Below are 18,354 nucleotides of genomic sequence, written 5' to 3' on the forward strand. Positions count from 1 at the left end.
AATTGTTTAAAATACAAATGAACAAACACGACCCTGCTGTTCCATCTTATTTCTATGAAGGTGATAGATGGCAACAGATTCTACATAGCCGACTCCGTTTGGGTACCAGTGATTTGAATGGTCACAAATTTGTACGACATGTGACAGGTACCCTTTCTTGTATTTGTGGCCATCCAGTTCAAGATGCAGAATTTTAAAAATGTTTTTGCCCAATATATGTTGCAGCTCGCAATACTCATTTACTGAACTATTATAATCTTAAGTGTCATACTTTGCTATTTGGAGATTCAAATTTAAGTGTCCAAGATAATATCTCTCTATTTAAATCTGTTAAGAATTTTTTTTTTTAATAGTAAGCGTTTCGAGATCAATTAACCATTTAACCATTCTAACTGTTTGCTATTTATTCTTTGTTTCTTCTACACACTCTTCTCTTCTATTCCCCCATCTATCCGTATTATCTTTATTGTAATATTGTTCTAGCCATTTTGATGTATAACATGTATATTTGTTAAATGTAGGGAGAGGACTTAATATAGGCACTTGCCTGTTGCCAATCCCAAATTTGATTTGCTAATAAATATTGTTTAAACCACTGTCGTGGACCATTCAATTAGCTGAGGCGACCCTCCTCCCCCTCCACTCTCCACTAGGTACGGCCTTGCATTTGATTCCATAATTGTTCTCATATTCTTTGATTAAATATAATGTGTATCACTATTTAAATATGTTAAAACACTTTTCAGAATTCACACTTAGATTTCAGTATAGTACGATATATTAATCAAACGTACGGACGGAAAATAGTACATCTTGAATTTTCTCTGGACTCTGAAATTTGGCGCGAGTTGTTCTTTTCTAGCATTGATAAAATTCTAGATTAAAATATTTATTTTGTCCCCCAGCTTTGTTTACCAAAATGACAGACAAAGACGGAGGTAAATTTTGGTTGTTTATTTAATTTGATTAATTATCAATATTAAATTGTGTCACCGGTGTTGCTTTGTTACTTGTAATTGTAATGGATGTCTTTAAATTTCGTGATAGTTTGTCTTTGTGCGATGTTGTTGGGTGTGTACATGCGTGTGTAGTATTAAAAACCCCAGTAAACAAACAAGGAAAATATTTTAAACTAAGCTAATCAGAAAGAACTGTGCTTAAAGAAAAGAAATGTTTTATTTAGCCTAATGTAGTAATAATGCATGTAGAGGCGGGACGTAGCCCAGTGCCACTGGTAAAGCGCTCGCTCGATGCGTGGTCAGTCTGGCATCGATTCCCATCAGTGGGCCCATTGGGCTATTTCTCGTTCCAGCCAGTGCACCACGACTGGTATATCAACGGCTGTGGTATTTACTACCCTGTTTGTGGGATGGTGCATATAAAAGATCTCTTGCTGCTAATCAAAAAGAGTAGCCCATGAAGTGGCGACAGCGGGTTTTCTCTCTCAATATCTGTGTGGTCCTTAATCATATATCTGACGCCATATAACCGTAAATACAATGTGTTGAATGTGTCATTAAATAAAACCTTTCTTTCTTTTAATGATGCATGCAACACATTTACGACATTATAACTATGGTTACCATTGACGTCCCAAACTGCCTTCGGCTAATGACAAAAACATTAATACGATATTTGTAGAAAGAATATTCTATATTTTTTAGTTGCATAACATTGTTACATGAAATAAAATATATTGCAGTTAATGAAAAAACAACATAGACGTAACATGAATCCATTCTAATAACCTAATTATAACTAAACAGAAAAGCGTGTTAGTTTCTACATTGTAACTGCGTTCAGGCACATGCATTGGGGAAAATAATCTTTTTGCACCTGTGCAGTTCTCATTTTTAATTTTTAAACCCACTACATGATAAAAAGTTGTTTGAAATATGCACGGTGAACAAAACACTTAGATTAATATTTTTTTTAAGAAAAAATTTAGTTTGTCAAGAATAGTCAGTTCACCTCGTTTCCCCCACATGATTGCTAACAACACTTGATGTCGATATCTTCATACCAGTGAATAGTTTATAAAATATAAAGTTATACACTCAAAATTTATTTAAAATTGTTCTGAATGGACTATGTCTATTATTCATCTGGCAAGTGAAGTCGTGTGACACTCGCTGAATGTAAATTCATCTTCCTCAATTTCTGAACGGCCTCGGTGGTGTCGTAGTTAGGCCATCGGTCTACAGGCTGGTAGGTACTGGGTTCAGAATCCCAGTCGAGGCATGGGTTTTTTAATCCAGATACAGACTCCAAACCCTGGGTGAGTGCTCCACAAGGCTTAATGGGTAGGTGTAAACCACTTGCACCGACCAGTGATCCATAACTGGTTCAACAAAGGCCATGGTTTGTGCTATCCTGCCTGTGGGAAGCGCAAATAAAAGATCCCTTGCTGCTAATCGGAAAGAGTAGCCCATGTAGTGGCGACAGTGGGTTTCCTCTCAAAATCTGTGTGGTCCTTAACCATATGTCTGACGCCATATAACCGTAAATAAAATGTGTTGAGTGCGTTGTTAAATAAAACATTTCTTTCTTTCTTTCAATTTCTGAGTCGAGTGGACCCGACATCTGTAATTTTAAGAAATAAACAAATATGACCGTAAAATTAATGTTTTTATGGGTTTGTATACTTGTCTGAACTTTATTGTTAATAAAAATGTTCCTGAACTGGGAAGAAAAACCTCACAAATGAACGACAAGCAGATGTCAATAAATCAAATGTTAATTGCGCGAACTGTGTAAGAAAACAAACCAAACTAACATTGGTTAAGAACCACAAATAATTAGAGAAAACCTTCTTCCACCACTCATTAAAATACTCTTCAATTAGCAACAAGGGATCTTTTATATGCATCATCCCACAGACTGGATAATACATATCACAGCCTTTGTTGCACCAGTTGGTGAGCTCTGGCTGAATCCAGAAATATCCCAGTGGATTGATGATCTTGAAAAACGATAACAGAATCACATAATTTGGCATATAATCAAACATGAGTCTTTGCCAGGCTTAGAATGAAGTCCATATTTTCAGCCACTTTTGGGTACTGATTATAGTGAATTAGCATTACTAACTCCAAAGTACATGCTAATGACTGGGTTCAAACTTTAAGCCTTAGGGACTTTAGCTGGGTGCTCTGACCATTCGGACATGCAGTAGATAATTACCAAACTCCTCTAGGGATATAATATATTTTAGGAATTAAATTATTTGTACAAAAAATATTTAGAAATTTTGCTGCAAAGAAGACTTAGTACTGTGTAATATTGAAAGGGTTGTTGCTGCACAAGTGGAACAATCTGTCTAATTTTTATGGGTGCTAAGATAATTTTTTAGATACCATTCACATGTCGGAGTATTATGGGTCTGTTTACAATGCAAGTATCATTTCATTTTAGATATTTACAGTTAAAATTTGCAGTCAAATGAATGATGTTATTTCTTTCAGAAGGCTTTGATGATGCTGTAGAGGAACGAGTTATCAACGAAGAATACAAAATATGGAAGAAAAACACACCATTTTTGTACGACCTGGTTATGACACATGCCCTTGAATGGCCCAGTTTGTCAGCACAGTGGTTACCTGATGTTACCCGGTATGATTCCAAATCAGATATTCTGTTACAGGCCTGGAAATCATTTTACTATTGTCCGTTATTAATCATTTATTATTATATTATACCCGTAGCAGGGCTAGCTCTGGCACTCACCAAATTCTCCATTCGCCAGTTGCGAATTTTGCAAACAGTTGGCGAATTTTATTTTAGTCGGCGAAATAATTTCATGTAATAATTGAATTTTTTTTAGAAAATAACTGACAATTTCTAAATTGTTAAAGTTTAATCAAGTATTTGGCGAATAGTTTTGCTCACTCAGAGCTAGCCCTGCATAGAACTACCACTGGATATGTTTTATTTATTGTGTACGAAGCCAAAACAAGGGTGTGAAATGTAACTGTCGTCGACCTTAGGTACTGTGATTTTTGTCAACATGCTAGTGGAAACATGTTTTATGAAACTGGAGTCCTGTAGTACTTAAAAAAGAAACATTGGACACTGATGAACTTATTGAATTTCTAGTTTTATGCACTGGGGTACAAATACAGATTTTAGGTTGATACAAACCTTTGCAAATATTTTTAAATGAATAATGACTGCAGAGATTGTTTTTTTTTTATATGTCTTGTTTTTGTTGTTTTTTCAGCCCTGAAGGCAAAGATTACTCACTTCACAGACTTATTTTGGGTACCCACACGTAAGTATAATTATTGTTCACAGGACAATCGGATATTTGTGCACCTGCACCCATGACAGGCATGCGCTACGACAGCTTGTTCTGTATATGCACGTTAAACCCTATGACCTGACCTGACCAAACGGGGCACATATTTTAGTCCACACCTGACAGCACATTTTGTATGCCCTCACATATTCTAGTTTACAGGCTGGTAGGTACTGGGTTCGGATCCCAGTCGAGGCATGGGATTTTTAATCCAGATACCGACTCCAAACCCTGAGTGAGTGCTCCGCAAGGCTCAATGAGTAGGTGTAAACCACTTGCACCGACCCGTGATCCATAACTGGTTCAACAAAGGCCATGGTTTGTGCTATCCTGCCTGTGGGAAGCGCAAATAAAAGATCCCTTGCTGCCTGTCGTAAAAAGAGTAGCCTATGTGGCGACAGTGGGTTTCCTCTAAAAACAGTGTCAGAATGACCATATGTTTGACGTCCAATAGCCGATGATAAGATAAAAAATCAATGTGCTCTAGCGGCGTCGTTAAATAAAACAAACTTTACTTTTTTTTTTTTATATTCTAGTTTATTAATTCTGTTAATAAATTGTGAATTGTCTGCAGTGTTTAACACATGTTTGAGAAAGTCATCAGCCGTTACAGAATCCCTGGGTAGTGCCCTGTATATTATAGTAATGTGTTTGATCATTTTTACTAGCTCAGATCAAACATTCACTAGCCGGGAACGAGAGCTAGTGGATTTATTGAACCCTGTGTGTCTGTCCGAGTTGAAATATTCATGTATTGTCAAACTTTAAATAATGCATCTCTGCCAATAAAGACGTTGTATTTTGTTGGGTACCCAGCCATGTTGGCATCAGGGATAATGAAAAGGCAGATTCGGCTGCCAAGTCTGCTTTGGATTTGCCTCATGCCGGGGTTGGTGTACCTTATACTGATTTTAAATATTGTATCAACCAATTTATCTTTTCCGCTTGGCAACATGATTGGGGCGGTGAGGTTGCGAACAAGCTTCATGCTATCGAGCCAGTCTTGGGAGAGTGGCAGTCCTCCTATAGACAGTGCAGGAAGGATGAAATCATCTTGTGTCGTGCCCGCAACGGTCACACTTACTTGACTCATTCATTTATCTTGAAGAAGGATCCTCCGTCTCAGTGTGAGCATTGTCAGTGTCTTCTGACTGCGCCACATTTTGGTGGAGTGTCAGTTTCTGAAAGAAACGCGAAAAGATTTATTTGGACAAAGAAATGTGATGGAATCATTTCGATTCCATCCAGAAATTATTTTACAGTTTTTACGTTTTAATTATATCTATCTGTGATATTTGTATTTTTACACAGTTCTTTACACTGTGTTTTTATTGACCTGTTGAATTTTTATATTGATGTTGATCATCACATTGGGTTGCATTAACCATAGCCGATGTATTTTTCGTGCTGGGGTGTCGTTAAACATTCATTCATTCATTCACTCTTTCTTTTAGGAGCGGCATTTAGCTCAGTCGGTTGAGTACTCGTTTGAGGTGCTTATGTCACGGGATCGAACCACCTCAGTGGATCCATTCAGCTGATTGGTGTTTTTTCTCATTCCAACCAGTGCACCACAACTGGACAAAGAAAGAAATGTTTTATTTAACGACACACACAGATTTTGAGAGGAAACCCGCTGTCGCCACTACATGGGCTACTCTTTCTGATTAGCAGCAAGGGATCTTTTATTTGCGCTTCCCACAGGCAGGATAGCACAAACCATGGCCTTTGTTGAACCAGTTATGGATCACTGGTCGGTGCAAGTGGTTTACACCTACCCATTGAGCCTTGCGGAGCACTCGCTCAGGGTTTGGAGTCGGTATCTGGATTAAAAATCCCATGCCTCGACTGGAATCCAAACCCAGTACCTACCAGCCTGTAGACCGATGGCCTATCCACGACGCCACTGAGGCCGGTCACAACTGGACAAAGGCCATGGTATGTGCTTTCCTGTCTGTAGGAAAGTGCATATAAAAGATCCCTTTCTGCATTAGAAAAAAATGTAACGGGTTTCCTCTGATGACTATGAGTCAGAAATACCAAATGTTTTACATCCAGTAGCCGATGATTAATTAATGTGCTCCAGTGGTGTCGTTAAACAAAACAAACTTCTTTCTCTTTCTTTTTTTCATCTGAAACCAGCAGGCGTATGTTGTTTAATAATAATTGATATGTTGAATTGTGTTTTTTGTGTTAGGTCTGATGAACAGAATCACCTTCTGATAGCCAGTGTACAGTTACCAAACGACAACGCCCAGTTCGATGCCTCACATTATGACAGTGAAAAGGGAGGTAAGGAGTAAATATGGCATATTTAATTTCATTTAAAAAGCTTTGATGTACAGTTTTGTGTGTGATTCTCAGTAGTAATTAAACCTGTGCAATATAGCCTTATTTAATTAACATAAACCGTTTAAAGTGTGTTGTATTTTAAGCAGTCTTTGCCATGAACAAAAGTTGAGCTGAAGATCAAACTCCTGAAATGGGGCTAGGCAAGCAGTCACATAAAATAAAATTTCTAAACTTTTTATTGTAAGGGGATAAATTTTCCACTATACTAAGCAGGGCTAGCTCTGGCACTTACCAGATTCGCCAATTGCGAATTTTATTTTAATTTTGCAAAATCATTTGATGTAATAACTGACTTTAAAAAAAAAAAAATAACTGTCGATTTCCGCAATTTTTAAAGTTTAATAAACAATTTGGTGAAATATTTTGCTCACCAGGAGCTAGCCCTGCTAAGACTATCCAGTTGAGTATGGAGGAGAGAACGGGTAATCACTTGCCTTTCCTGCATTGTACCTTGAGGCATGACAGTCTTGTTTTGACATTTCCCACCTTAATCAAAGTGAATTAATACTACAATGCTCGTGTAATTCATAAATAAAAGAAAAATGATGCTGACCACATTGAACAAAAACCTGGCTATTTAGTAACTTGTGTAATGGATATCATGGTATAATTAATAACAGCAGAAATTCAGATTCTTCTGCATTCATTAGACCTTCCAAAAATGCCATGTCTAGAGTGACTTCTGAGTGAGCAAAACATTTTTTTTTTGCAAAATTTATTATTAAACTTTAAAAATTGTGGAAGCTCAGTTATTTCTTAACAAACCATCATATCCCACCCCTTACCTTGCCCTAAATAATTTTGTGTCACAAAAACTTGAGGTCAAAGGTAGCTATCATTTTTAAAAAGAATCAACCACGAGTGTATGTTTGAGGGTAGGGTGGAGGTGTTAACAGATAGCAAGAGAAGTAATTTGCTTTTTTTCTTCATATTTTAAAAATAATATATATATGTACATATTAATTTAATAGATAATAAAAAGAATTTTTTTTAATCTTTCAGAATTTGGTGGCTTTGGTTCTGTAAGTGGAAAGATCGAGATTGAGATCAAGATCAACCATGAAGGAGAGGTGAACCGTGCACGCTACATGCCTCAGAACCCATGTATCATAGCAACCAAGACACCCACAAGTGACGTGCTGGTGTTTGATTACACAAAACATCCATCAAAACCAGGTATGATGTCTTATTGGTTTATCATTATTAATCATGGGAGAAATAAGACACAATGGCCGCTGTCAAATGAAAATAAATCTTCTGAATCTACTAGATTTTAAATGCACATGGTTACAAGTCAAATATAATTTCCAAATCTAAATTTGGGATCGATCCCTGTCAGTGGGCCCATTGCCCTATTTCTCACTCCAGCCAGTGCACCACAACTGGTACATCAAAGGCCATGGTATGTGCTATCCTTTCTATGGGATGGTGCATTTTAAAGATGCATTACTGCTAATCGAAAAGAGTAGTCTTATGAAGTGGTGACAGCGGGTTTCCTCTCTCAATATCTCTGTAGTCCTTAACCATATGTCTGATGCCATATAACCGTAAATAAAATGTGTTGAGTGCGTCGTTAAATGACACATTAACTTGTTCATCGTAAAAGATTTCTGTTTTACTACTGAAATTTACCTGTTTATAAATCGGATATCCCAACTCGCTTCTAAATATTTCAGTTAATTGTGCCAGTTATGATGAGAGTGGAAAAGTGGTGTGCTTTGCATTAGGTGACAGTTTTTCTTGATTTAATCTCTGTATTTTGTGTTGTTTTAATAGATCCTGCTGGAGAGTGTACGCCAGAATTGAGATTGAAAGGACATCAAAAGGAAGGGTACTGCTTTTTTTTCAGTGTTAAACATTTTTTGAATAGGACAATCTACAATAATAAATCGATATACTACATATGATCTGCCCCGGGTTGTGTCCCTGGTTTTCCAGGGATTGAACTCTGGGGCGGACATGCTCGAAACCTCTCTGGTATATGAGCATGGTAACAAACTTACGCAACGCAACTACATGTGATCTGTGTTCTGAAGTACAAGTTCAAAATTTGCAGCACTTGTTTGTCATGCAGAGGTTATTATTGAGTCATCAAGTCATTTGACTGTGTTACAGTTTGAACTGTTTTATAATATATCTTGTTGCCAAACTAGTGATTGTAAATTATGAAAAAGGTCAGGGTTCTGTCAATGGTGGTCGGGCCTTATAGACACTTTTAAACTTCTGACCAGCAGTCTTGTTGCTGATTAACACTTGCAATAAACATACTTTCTGCATATTGTTTCGACCACTTTAAAAATTTATATTTATATTGATTTTCTGTTTTAGCTATGGTTTATCGTGGAACCCCAACTTGCACGGACACCTGTTAAGTGCTTCAGATGATCATGTAAGTTCTACTTAGAAAGTTAAAGTAAAATTACACTTGCATCATACAGCTTCTCAGTGGTTTTATCTTGTTTTTAATATTCATGTTTAACATACTCTATCTAGATATAGGAATGTGTCTGCATCGGAAGTAGAGCTAAAAATAAGAGACCGTTTTTCACTCCTCAAAGCTATTAATATTTTGATTTTTATTATGTTCCTTTCACATATAAGACAAGAAACATACTTCTCAGCTGTGAGTATGTAGCTTGTATATAAGAATTAACATTTTAGTGTACACAATTTGTTAATACTTTTTAGGTTACTGTAATGCAAAATGATTATCGGTTAAATTTAATGTGGCAGGAATTAATAATAGTAAAAAGTAAACAAATTTTTTTTAACGACGCCACTAGAGCACATTGATTTTTTTATCTTATCATTGGCTATTGGACGTCAAACATATGGTCATTCAGACACTGTTATTTTTAGAGGAAACCCGCTGTCGCGACATAGGCTACTCTTTTACGACAGGCAGCAAAGGATCTTTTATTTGTTCTTCCATAATAGATTAATATTTTTTATTAAAAAAAAGTTGTTAAAAACGACAACATTAGAGCACATTGGTTTTATTTTTTATTAAGTATGGATGTATTTGTACATGTTTAGTGTCATCATGAAACATATCTTTTTTTACAGACAATATGTTTATGGGATGTAAACACAACACCAAAGGATCGTGTAATAGAAGCTCACACTATTTTTAATGGACATACGTCTGTGGTTGAGGTAAGAGACATTTTATAAAAAATATATAATAAACAGAATGTGGATTAGATGCAATATCTATATGTAAAACGGGGCTGCAAGAATAAAAATCAGAATGTGGCTGTATTTGACTGAATACTAGGAGTTGCAATTGGTTGAATGCACTTATTTTATATGATGTAAAATTAATCAAAACGGCTGAGGCAGACTCTAAAACATCCATAAGATGTAATATCTTTCAAATTCTTTAATGTACCGGTACTAACTTGACGTGCATTAAACAAGTGGCATTTTTTAAAAACACAGAATTTGACTAATAATCTTGTAGCTTAATTATCAAACACTAAATTAAAGCTTCTGATATATGCTAACATATGGCCAATTTGTTGACTATTTTGTGTGATTTTTGTGACCGTACAATTACTTGTCTATTGTAGTAGAATCCTTATTTGGGACCTGAGTTTTTAAGACGTTTTTCTTTAAACTAAAAAATAAATTGTTCATTTCAGGATGTGGCATGGCATCTTCTTCATGAAAGTTTGTTTGGATCAGTGGCTGATGACCAAAAATTAATGATGTAAATATTTACTAATTTTCTCGTTTTGTAAATGTTTTACAAATCCGTCTTTGTGTTTTTCGTGGATATCATTTTGATTTGTGTACATATTTTACAGTGTATACCACATGGTGTGGTGTGGTGTGGTGTCGTGTGGTGTCGTGTCGTGTGGTGTCGTGTCGTGTGGTGTCGTGTCGTGTCGTGTCGTGTCGTGTCGTGTCGTGTCGTGTCGTGTCGTGTCGTGTCGTGTCGTGTCGTGTCGTGTCGTGTCGTGTCGTGTCGTGTCGTGTCGTGTCGTGTCGTGTCGTGTCGTGTCGTGTCGTGTCGTGTCGTGTCGTGTCGTGTCGTGTCGTGTCGTGTCGTGTCGTGTCGTGTCGTGTCGTGTCGTGTCGTGTCGTGTCGTGTCGTGTCGTGTCGTGTCGTGTCGTGTCGTGTCGTGTCGTGTCGTGTCGTGTCGTGTCGTGTCGTGTCGTGTCGTGTCGTGTCGTGTCGTGTAGTGTAGTGTAGTGTAGTGTAGTGTAGTGTAGTGTAGTGTAGTGTAGTGTAGTGTATATGATATAGAATGTGCAAGATCGTCTGTAAAAAATTTCCATTACTGTTTTGGACAGATGGAGAAACTGGAAATAAATGTTGATGCCTCGTACTGTACTGATAAAAATAAGACACCTAAAGGATTAATATTTTGTGTTTAATAGAACTGCATTAAAACTTCGGAAATAATTACAGAAGAAATTTAAATCTGACAAGTTTTAAAACTTGAATTAAGTGCATTCCTGTATGTTGACTTTTGTTTTGTAGATGGGATACTCGTTCAAACAATCCAAACAAGCCCAGCCACACAGTCGACGCGCACACAGCGGAAGTGAACTGTCTGTCGTTCAACCCATACAGTGAATTTATTCTTGCCACTGGCTCAGCTGATAAGGTATCCATTCACATAGATTGGGGTTTTAGATTGTGACATAGTGATTTGAACATCAGTGAAAATAGTCCTAGAGTCAGATGATAGCAATGGAGTTATACAAGTATTTTATTTAATGGCCTTGATGGTGTTGTGATTAAGCCATCGGACATGAGGCTGGTAGATACTGGTAGTGAATTTATTCTTGCCACTGGCTCAGCTGATAAGGTATCCATTCACATAGATTGGGGTTTTAGTCTGTGACATAGTGATTTGAACATCGGTAAAAATAGTCCTAGAGTCAGATGATAGCAATGGACTTATAGAAGTATTTTATTTAATGGCCTTGATGGTGTCGTGATTAAGCCATCGGATATACGGCTGGTAGGTACAGGGTTTGCAGCCCGGTACCGACTCCCACCCAGAGCGAGATTTAACGACTCAATAGGTAGGTTTAACACCACTACACCCTCTTCTGTCTCATTGACCAGTAATAACTAACCCATTGTTCTGGTCAGACACAGGGGCAGGATATAGCCCTGTGGTAAAGCGCTTGCTCGATGTGTGGTCAGTCTGGGATCAATCCCCGTCGGTGGGCCCATTGGGCTATTTCTTGTTCCAGCCAGTGCACCGCAGCTGGTATATCAAAGGCTGTGGTATGTACTACCCTGTCTGGGATGGTGCATATAAAAGAACCCTTGCTGCTAATCGAAAAGAGTAGCTCATGAAGTGGCGACAGCGGGTTTCCTCTCTCAATATCTTTGTGGTCCTTAACCATATGTCTGACGCCATATAACTGTAAATAAAATGTGTTGAGTGCGTCATTAAATAAAAAACATTTCTTTCTTTGAACAAACAAATTGCTTGAACCTTAATTGGATATAGGCACAAATTTAAGTTGGAATGAATAATGGGTGAAAGTTTTATTTTGCTTAATAAGTGATCTCACTTTGTCACTGTTAAAAAATATGAAAATAGTTTGTAATATCAGTTTTATTAGGTGATTTTTACGTTAATCATTATTTTGGTTAAATGTATATATCGGATGTAGGTCAGATATTTAATTATTTTTCATACGGAAAGCTTGGTCATTTACTAATTTTATTCATTACAACAGACGGTTGCTCTCTGGGATTTGCGGAACTTGAAGCTGAAGTTGCACTCATTTGAATCTCATAAGGATGAAATATTTCAGGTACAATTCGTTTATGTTAAAAAAAAGTATGTAACTGTTTTTAATGTACCACTAGATTGATGTTAACTCAGTTATGCAAAGTAGATTCTTTACCAGCATTAAGTCTACTGAAGGTTGAGCTATTGAAAGCACACATGGTATGTAAATTATAGAACATCCAGTGTTATGGAATCATGAAAAAAAAAAAGTCCAATTGATTTTTTTTATTTTTTTTTAAACAATATATATTTTTTCATTCCAAAATTTTGTGAAAGTGACTACTCTTTCAGATTTTCTATTGTTAAAATCATGTGTTTTCACTTTCAGGTCAAATAGCAATGATTTGTAGTATTTTCAGTTTGTAACCAAGATTAATATTTTTCAACATGTGTTGCAGGTCCAGTGGTCTCCACACAACGAAACGATCTTGGCATCCAGTGGCACTGATAGGCGGCTTCACGTGTGGGATCTCAGGTACAACATAGGAATCTATCATCATACAACATATCAATATAACTCAACTCCTGTTAACAAAGCAATCTATGGTTGTACAAATATAACTCAACTCCTGTTAACAGGAATCTATCATCATACAACATATCGATATAACTCAACTCCTGTTAACAAAGGAATCTATGGTTGTACAAATATAACTCAACTCCTGTTAACAGGAATCTATCATCATACAACATATCGATATAACTCAACTCCTGTTAACAAAGGAATCTATGGTTGTACAAATATAACTCAACTCCTGTTAACAGGAATCTATCATCATACAACATATCGATATAACTCAACTCCTGTTAACAAAGGAATCTATGGTTGTACAAATATAACTCAACTCCTGTTAACAGGAATCTATCATCATACAACATATCGATATAACTCAACTCCTGTTAACAAAGGAATCTATGGTTGTACAAATATAACTCAACTCCTGTTAACAGGAATCTATGGTCATACAACATATCGATATAACTCAACTCCTGTTAACAAAGGAATCTATGGTTGTACAAATATAACTCAACTCCTGTTAACAGGAATCTATGGTCATACAACATATCGATATAACTCAACTCCAGTTAACAGGGGAATCTATGGTCATACAACATATCCAGTTAACAGGGGAATCTATGGTCATACAACATATCGATATAACTCAACTCCTGTTAACAGGGGAATCTATGGTCATACAACATATCAATATAACTCAACTCCTGTTAATAGGGGAATCTGTGGTCATACAACATATCGATATAACTCAACTCCTGTTAACAGGGGAATCTATGGTTATACAACATATCGATATAACTCAACTCCTGTTAACAGGGGAATCTTTTGTCATACAACGTATCGATATAACTCATCAGGTGTCAGGTAACATGTACCTATCCATGAACATGCAGGAACATTAAGATCCGTATATTTTACTTTGCAGTAAGATTGGTGAAGAGCAGTCGGCTGAAGATGCAGAGGATGGACCACCCGAGTTGCTGGTAAGAGACGTTGGCAGATCACACAAAGTCTATTTTATATGGGACACTGGTGGCTATATCATTGTCAGTACCTTGTTCCAAGGGACAGAAGGACTTGGTGACATTTTACCAGGGGTGGAAATTCTCCTCGGATCAGCTATTTTCCTCTCATGAAACATTGCGTTTCCTCGCATTTTAATCGTCCTTTCCTCCAAAATGTGTCAGATGGCACAGATTTTAACCTAGGATATCAAGAATTTCCAGGACCCCTCTAGATTTCCTCTTTTTTACAGTTCACCAATTCCCACCCCTGTTTTACATTTTGGCATTGTACAAACATTGGGGCAGGATTTAGCTCAGTCGGTTCAGTGTTTGCTTGAGGTGCTGATTGTTTTTGTTTTCTCATTCCAGCCAGTACACCACAACTGGTCACGGCTGTGGTACATGCTTTCCTGTCTGTGGGAAAGTGCATGTAACAGATCTTTTGCTGCATTAGAAAAAATGTAGCGGGTTTCCTCTGATGACTACGAGTCAGAATTAACGAATGTTTGACATCCAATATCCAATGATTAATTAATCAGTGTGCTCTAGTGGTGTCATTAAACAACAAAAACTTGTAACTGATGGCTATATCATTATCAGTACCTTGTTCCAAGGAACTGAAGGACTTTGTGACATTGAAAGATTTCACATTTTTGGCATTCGACAAACATTAGCCCAGTGGTAAAGTGTTTGCCCTATGTGCGATCAATCTGGGATCAATCCCTGTCAGTGGACTCGATGAACTCCTCGTTTCAGCCAGTGCTCCACAACTGGTGTAGCAAAGGCCATGATATGTACTGTCCCATCTGTTGGATGATACGTATAAAAGATCCCTTGCTGCTAATGAAAATGGATGGCCCATGATGTGACAGCAGGTTTCCTCTCGTCTGTGTAGTCCTTAATTTTATGTCTGATACTATATAACTATTAAAAAAACCTGTTCAGTGCGTCGTTAAAACATTCATTTTTATTTAGTACAATTATTTATTTTTAAAGGCAGAAGTGTAAAAAGAAAAAATACTACAATTATTATGTGCATAGATTTAGATACTCTGCACTATTGCAGTATATATTGGGGCAGACGTAGCCCAGTGGTAAAGCATTCGCTTGATGCACAGTCAGTCTAGGATCGATCCCCGTCGGTGGACCCATTGGGCTATTTCTTGTTCCAGCAAGTGCTCCAAACTGGTGTAACAAAGGCTGTGGTATGTACTATCCTGCCTGTGGAATGGTGCATATAAAAGATCCCTTGCTGCTAATCGAAAAGAGTAGCCTATGAAGTGGCGACAGCGGGTTTCCTCTCTCAGTATCTGTGTGGTCCTTAACCATATGTCTGATGCCATATAACCATAAATAAAATGTGTTGAGTGCATCGTTAAATAAAACCCTTCCTTCTGTTGCAGTATATCAGGTAATACATTTTCTCCCACAAATGAAACCTGTTTTGTTCATCAAACAATACGTACTGTTTTCCAGTTATCTAACAATATGTCTTTACTTTCAGTTCATACATGGTGGACACACCGCTAAAATATCTGACTTTTCTTGGAATCCCAATGAACCCTGGGTAATCTGTTCAGTTTCTGAAGACAACATCATGCAAGTCTGGCAAATGGTAAATTAGTATTTTGTTTCTTATATCCACATGGGTTAAAATATAAGGGTTAATATTTTTATGATAACTGCATACTATGCTCATTGCTTCTACAGCTATTTTAGTTGGTTCTCTATTCATTAAATGTTATCATTCATGAATGTTTAAATATATGTTATTCAATCTAGAAATTTATAGAAAATTCTAGACAGGTTTCTTTCATAAACATGAAATAGGTGGGTTTTTTCATATGCAGTGGTTATTACAGAGTAGAAAAATAACTACTTTACAATGCAATCACAATTGTTTTAATTCATATTGTAAAAATTAAGATGTAAAAAGAATGCCATTATGCCACAATGTCACCAATTCTCAGCAGATAATGTCACCTGTAAGTTACATATGTGACATAGTGACTGATAGATTTGCTGTAGACAGCTGTAATTTTCATATTAAAAACAATTAAAAGTGACAATGGGTTAAAAAGACCATCCTTGCAAACTTGCTACACGGTGTTATGAATTATCTGTCCTTCCGGGTTTACAACATTAATCAACTTAATCCATAATTCAGTGTGCCTTATTATTAATCCTAAAAATATCCCACCACACCTTGCATAGTGAACATTGATATTGGGTCGTAACAATGGAAGTATTGCATGATCTATAACTGATTACTTTTAATTAATGATATAATATTTTTTTATTTTTTTTTATAGGCCGAGAATATATACAATGATGAAGAACCGGATACTCCAGCTGGTGAACTAGAACAGCAGACGTCATGAACATTTGTCTACTGTTACAACAGAACTGTTGTCTTTGACATTTTATACGTGTACGATTCGTCCCATTCTTGGATCAAGTACATCAAATGGAGAACATCAATCATCATCGTATTGGGAGCTTTTATGGCTGGTCTGATAACTTCAGCTGTGCAAGGGAACAAACAAAAACTTATGACCAATGGTGCAAAATGTTTTGGATTGTGACATACCTGCTTTCTAAACTTGCCACACATAACTAAAAGATTGTCCTCAAGAGTTGGAAAAAGTTGGACAAAGCTTTGACCACAACTTACCATTGCTTTGTAGTAAACTATAAATACTTGCTGTTAGGACAGTCCATTGTGATTGCTTCCTGAATTGCCCAATTTTTATGGTTCATGATCAGTGTCAACATAGGAATTACTGAAAACCTTTTTGACATTTGAAAGACAATTTCATGTTTTTTATATAATTGTTGGCAGCAGTCTTACTTCTAATATTGTAAGCTATATTATTTGTTTGCACTGAAAAACATTTGTTATGATCCCTGACCAAAATGTTAATATAGGATAATGACCCTTGCTAGTTTGTTTAAGAAAGCAATATTTGTTTTCCACAGTGAATTTGAACAATTAAAAAGCATATTGTACAAGTTAACTTAAAGATATCTTGCCTACAATTGCAAGCAAACATTTTTTAAATGATATGCTTTTAATAAAATATAAAACGGTATTGAATGAAAATAAATTGTAGGAATATGTCATGGGTTGAAATGAATAAATTACATGACGTGAACACTTGTTCTATGATTTTCTTTGTTTAAAATGAGGCTTACTGAAAAAGTCCAATTTAAAAACTGAGCAGCAATTGACAAAAATAGTTTCCAAAACATTACACCTATACTCATGTAAATTTCTTACTGGCCTATTGGTGAGAACATTTGTTACTTGTGATAACACACATACATGTACTGGTATTATCATTTGAAAATATACAATTAGCTGCTTATAGGCGATGACTTGGTTGCCACAGCCATACTATCCAACCAAATGGGCATGAAAGAAATTGATAGCTTTGTGGCAATACCATCTAGTTTTTAATTCTCCATTGCACCTTATTCTTTTTTTCCTGTGGACTATATTAGATTTTGTTTTTCCATGAAATGTTTTTTGCAATAGACATTTTTTTTATTGCAGGGATTGCAAGTTGACCTGAAACTAATTACTTTAAGAGGTACATAAGTTTTGAGTTGAAGATTATGTTCAACTTTGTTTTAAATGTGGGTTTTGAGGATATGTAAGAAATAAAATACAACATTCGTGTCCTTGGATACCAGTTATCTTGCAACTCGTTTGAAAATGTATCCAACTTTCGGTCAATAAAGACATTTTAATTTAAAATAACTCAAGATAAATGATATGTAACAGCCACTCGTTCGTGTAGTATTCTCTATATAATATTAATAGGTTTGATACAGTTACAATACCCAATACAAGTGTAACCTTCCTCACCTGATATCTCAAATGATATGTGGAGGAATTTGCTTAAGAGTTTATACAAGAAAATATACTCTTCAAATTAAGTTAAAGGAACGCTCGCGCAAGGCTTTTGGACTGGTATGCATATTCAACGATATATAATGCACATTATCATCAACAAGTACATTATTATATTTAACTGGTAGAACGGTTAAATGCGATGGCTGTTATATATATATATATATATATAACGTGTGCAGCCATTTTGTTCCATCACTGCCGAGCCAGTGGTTATGCAATATTTAACGTGTTATGTCAGGAATTAGTCTTAGAACTGAAGAAACAAACATACCTGATCACGTTCATCCCAGTAAGCCAGAAATAAGTATATATTATTTTTTCAATACAATAAACCACCATTGTTAAAGTGGCTATAAAACAAGTCTAAATAACTATCGTGGTTTGTCCATACATTAACCTACGTACTGAAATGTTTTACAAGAGTGTTTTCTTAGTTACTAGTAATTGGTCTATCGTTTAGTTGCCTCCACCTGTGATTTCTGATTAGCAGGTATATATTT

General features: G+C 36.3%; 1 protein-coding gene across 1 annotated transcript; it reads left to right on the plus strand.

Moving 5' to 3' along the window:
* The first annotated feature begins 798 nt into the window (after positions 1 to 798).
* On the plus strand, positions 799 to 17,090 carry LOC121370812 (histone-binding protein RBBP7). The gene is made up of 15 exons (XM_041496290.1): positions 799 to 938; positions 3,465 to 3,612; positions 4,220 to 4,270; positions 6,495 to 6,589; positions 7,652 to 7,825; positions 8,426 to 8,480; positions 8,978 to 9,038; positions 9,716 to 9,805; positions 10,294 to 10,361; positions 11,139 to 11,265; positions 12,359 to 12,436; positions 12,813 to 12,889; positions 13,857 to 13,914; positions 15,440 to 15,550; positions 16,248 to 17,090. Exons 1-15 carry the CDS (start codon positions 920 to 922, stop codon positions 16,314 to 16,316), a joined length of 1,281 nt encoding a protein of 426 aa, XP_041352224.1. The 5' UTR covers positions 799 to 919; the 3' UTR covers positions 16,317 to 17,090.
* Positions 17,091 to 18,354: the final 1,264 nt, after the last annotated feature.

The sequence above is a fragment of the Gigantopelta aegis genome, chromosome 4 (genome assembly GCF_016097555.1).
Source record: "Gigantopelta aegis isolate Gae_Host chromosome 4, Gae_host_genome, whole genome shotgun sequence".
NCBI classification, from domain to species: domain Eukaryota; kingdom Metazoa; phylum Mollusca; class Gastropoda; order Neomphalida; family Peltospiridae; genus Gigantopelta; species Gigantopelta aegis.

Excerpts from the sequence above, each read along its gene's own strand:
- LOC121370812 (XM_041496290.1), top strand. Across the intron at positions 7,826-8,425 it reads AAAACATCCATCAAAACCAG|ATCCTGCTGGAGAGTGTACG; the intron begins GTATGATGTCTT and ends TTGTTTTAATAG. Across the intron at positions 15,551-16,247 it reads TCATGCAAGTCTGGCAAATG|GCCGAGAATATATACAATGA; the intron begins GTAAATTAGTAT and ends TTTTTTTTATAG.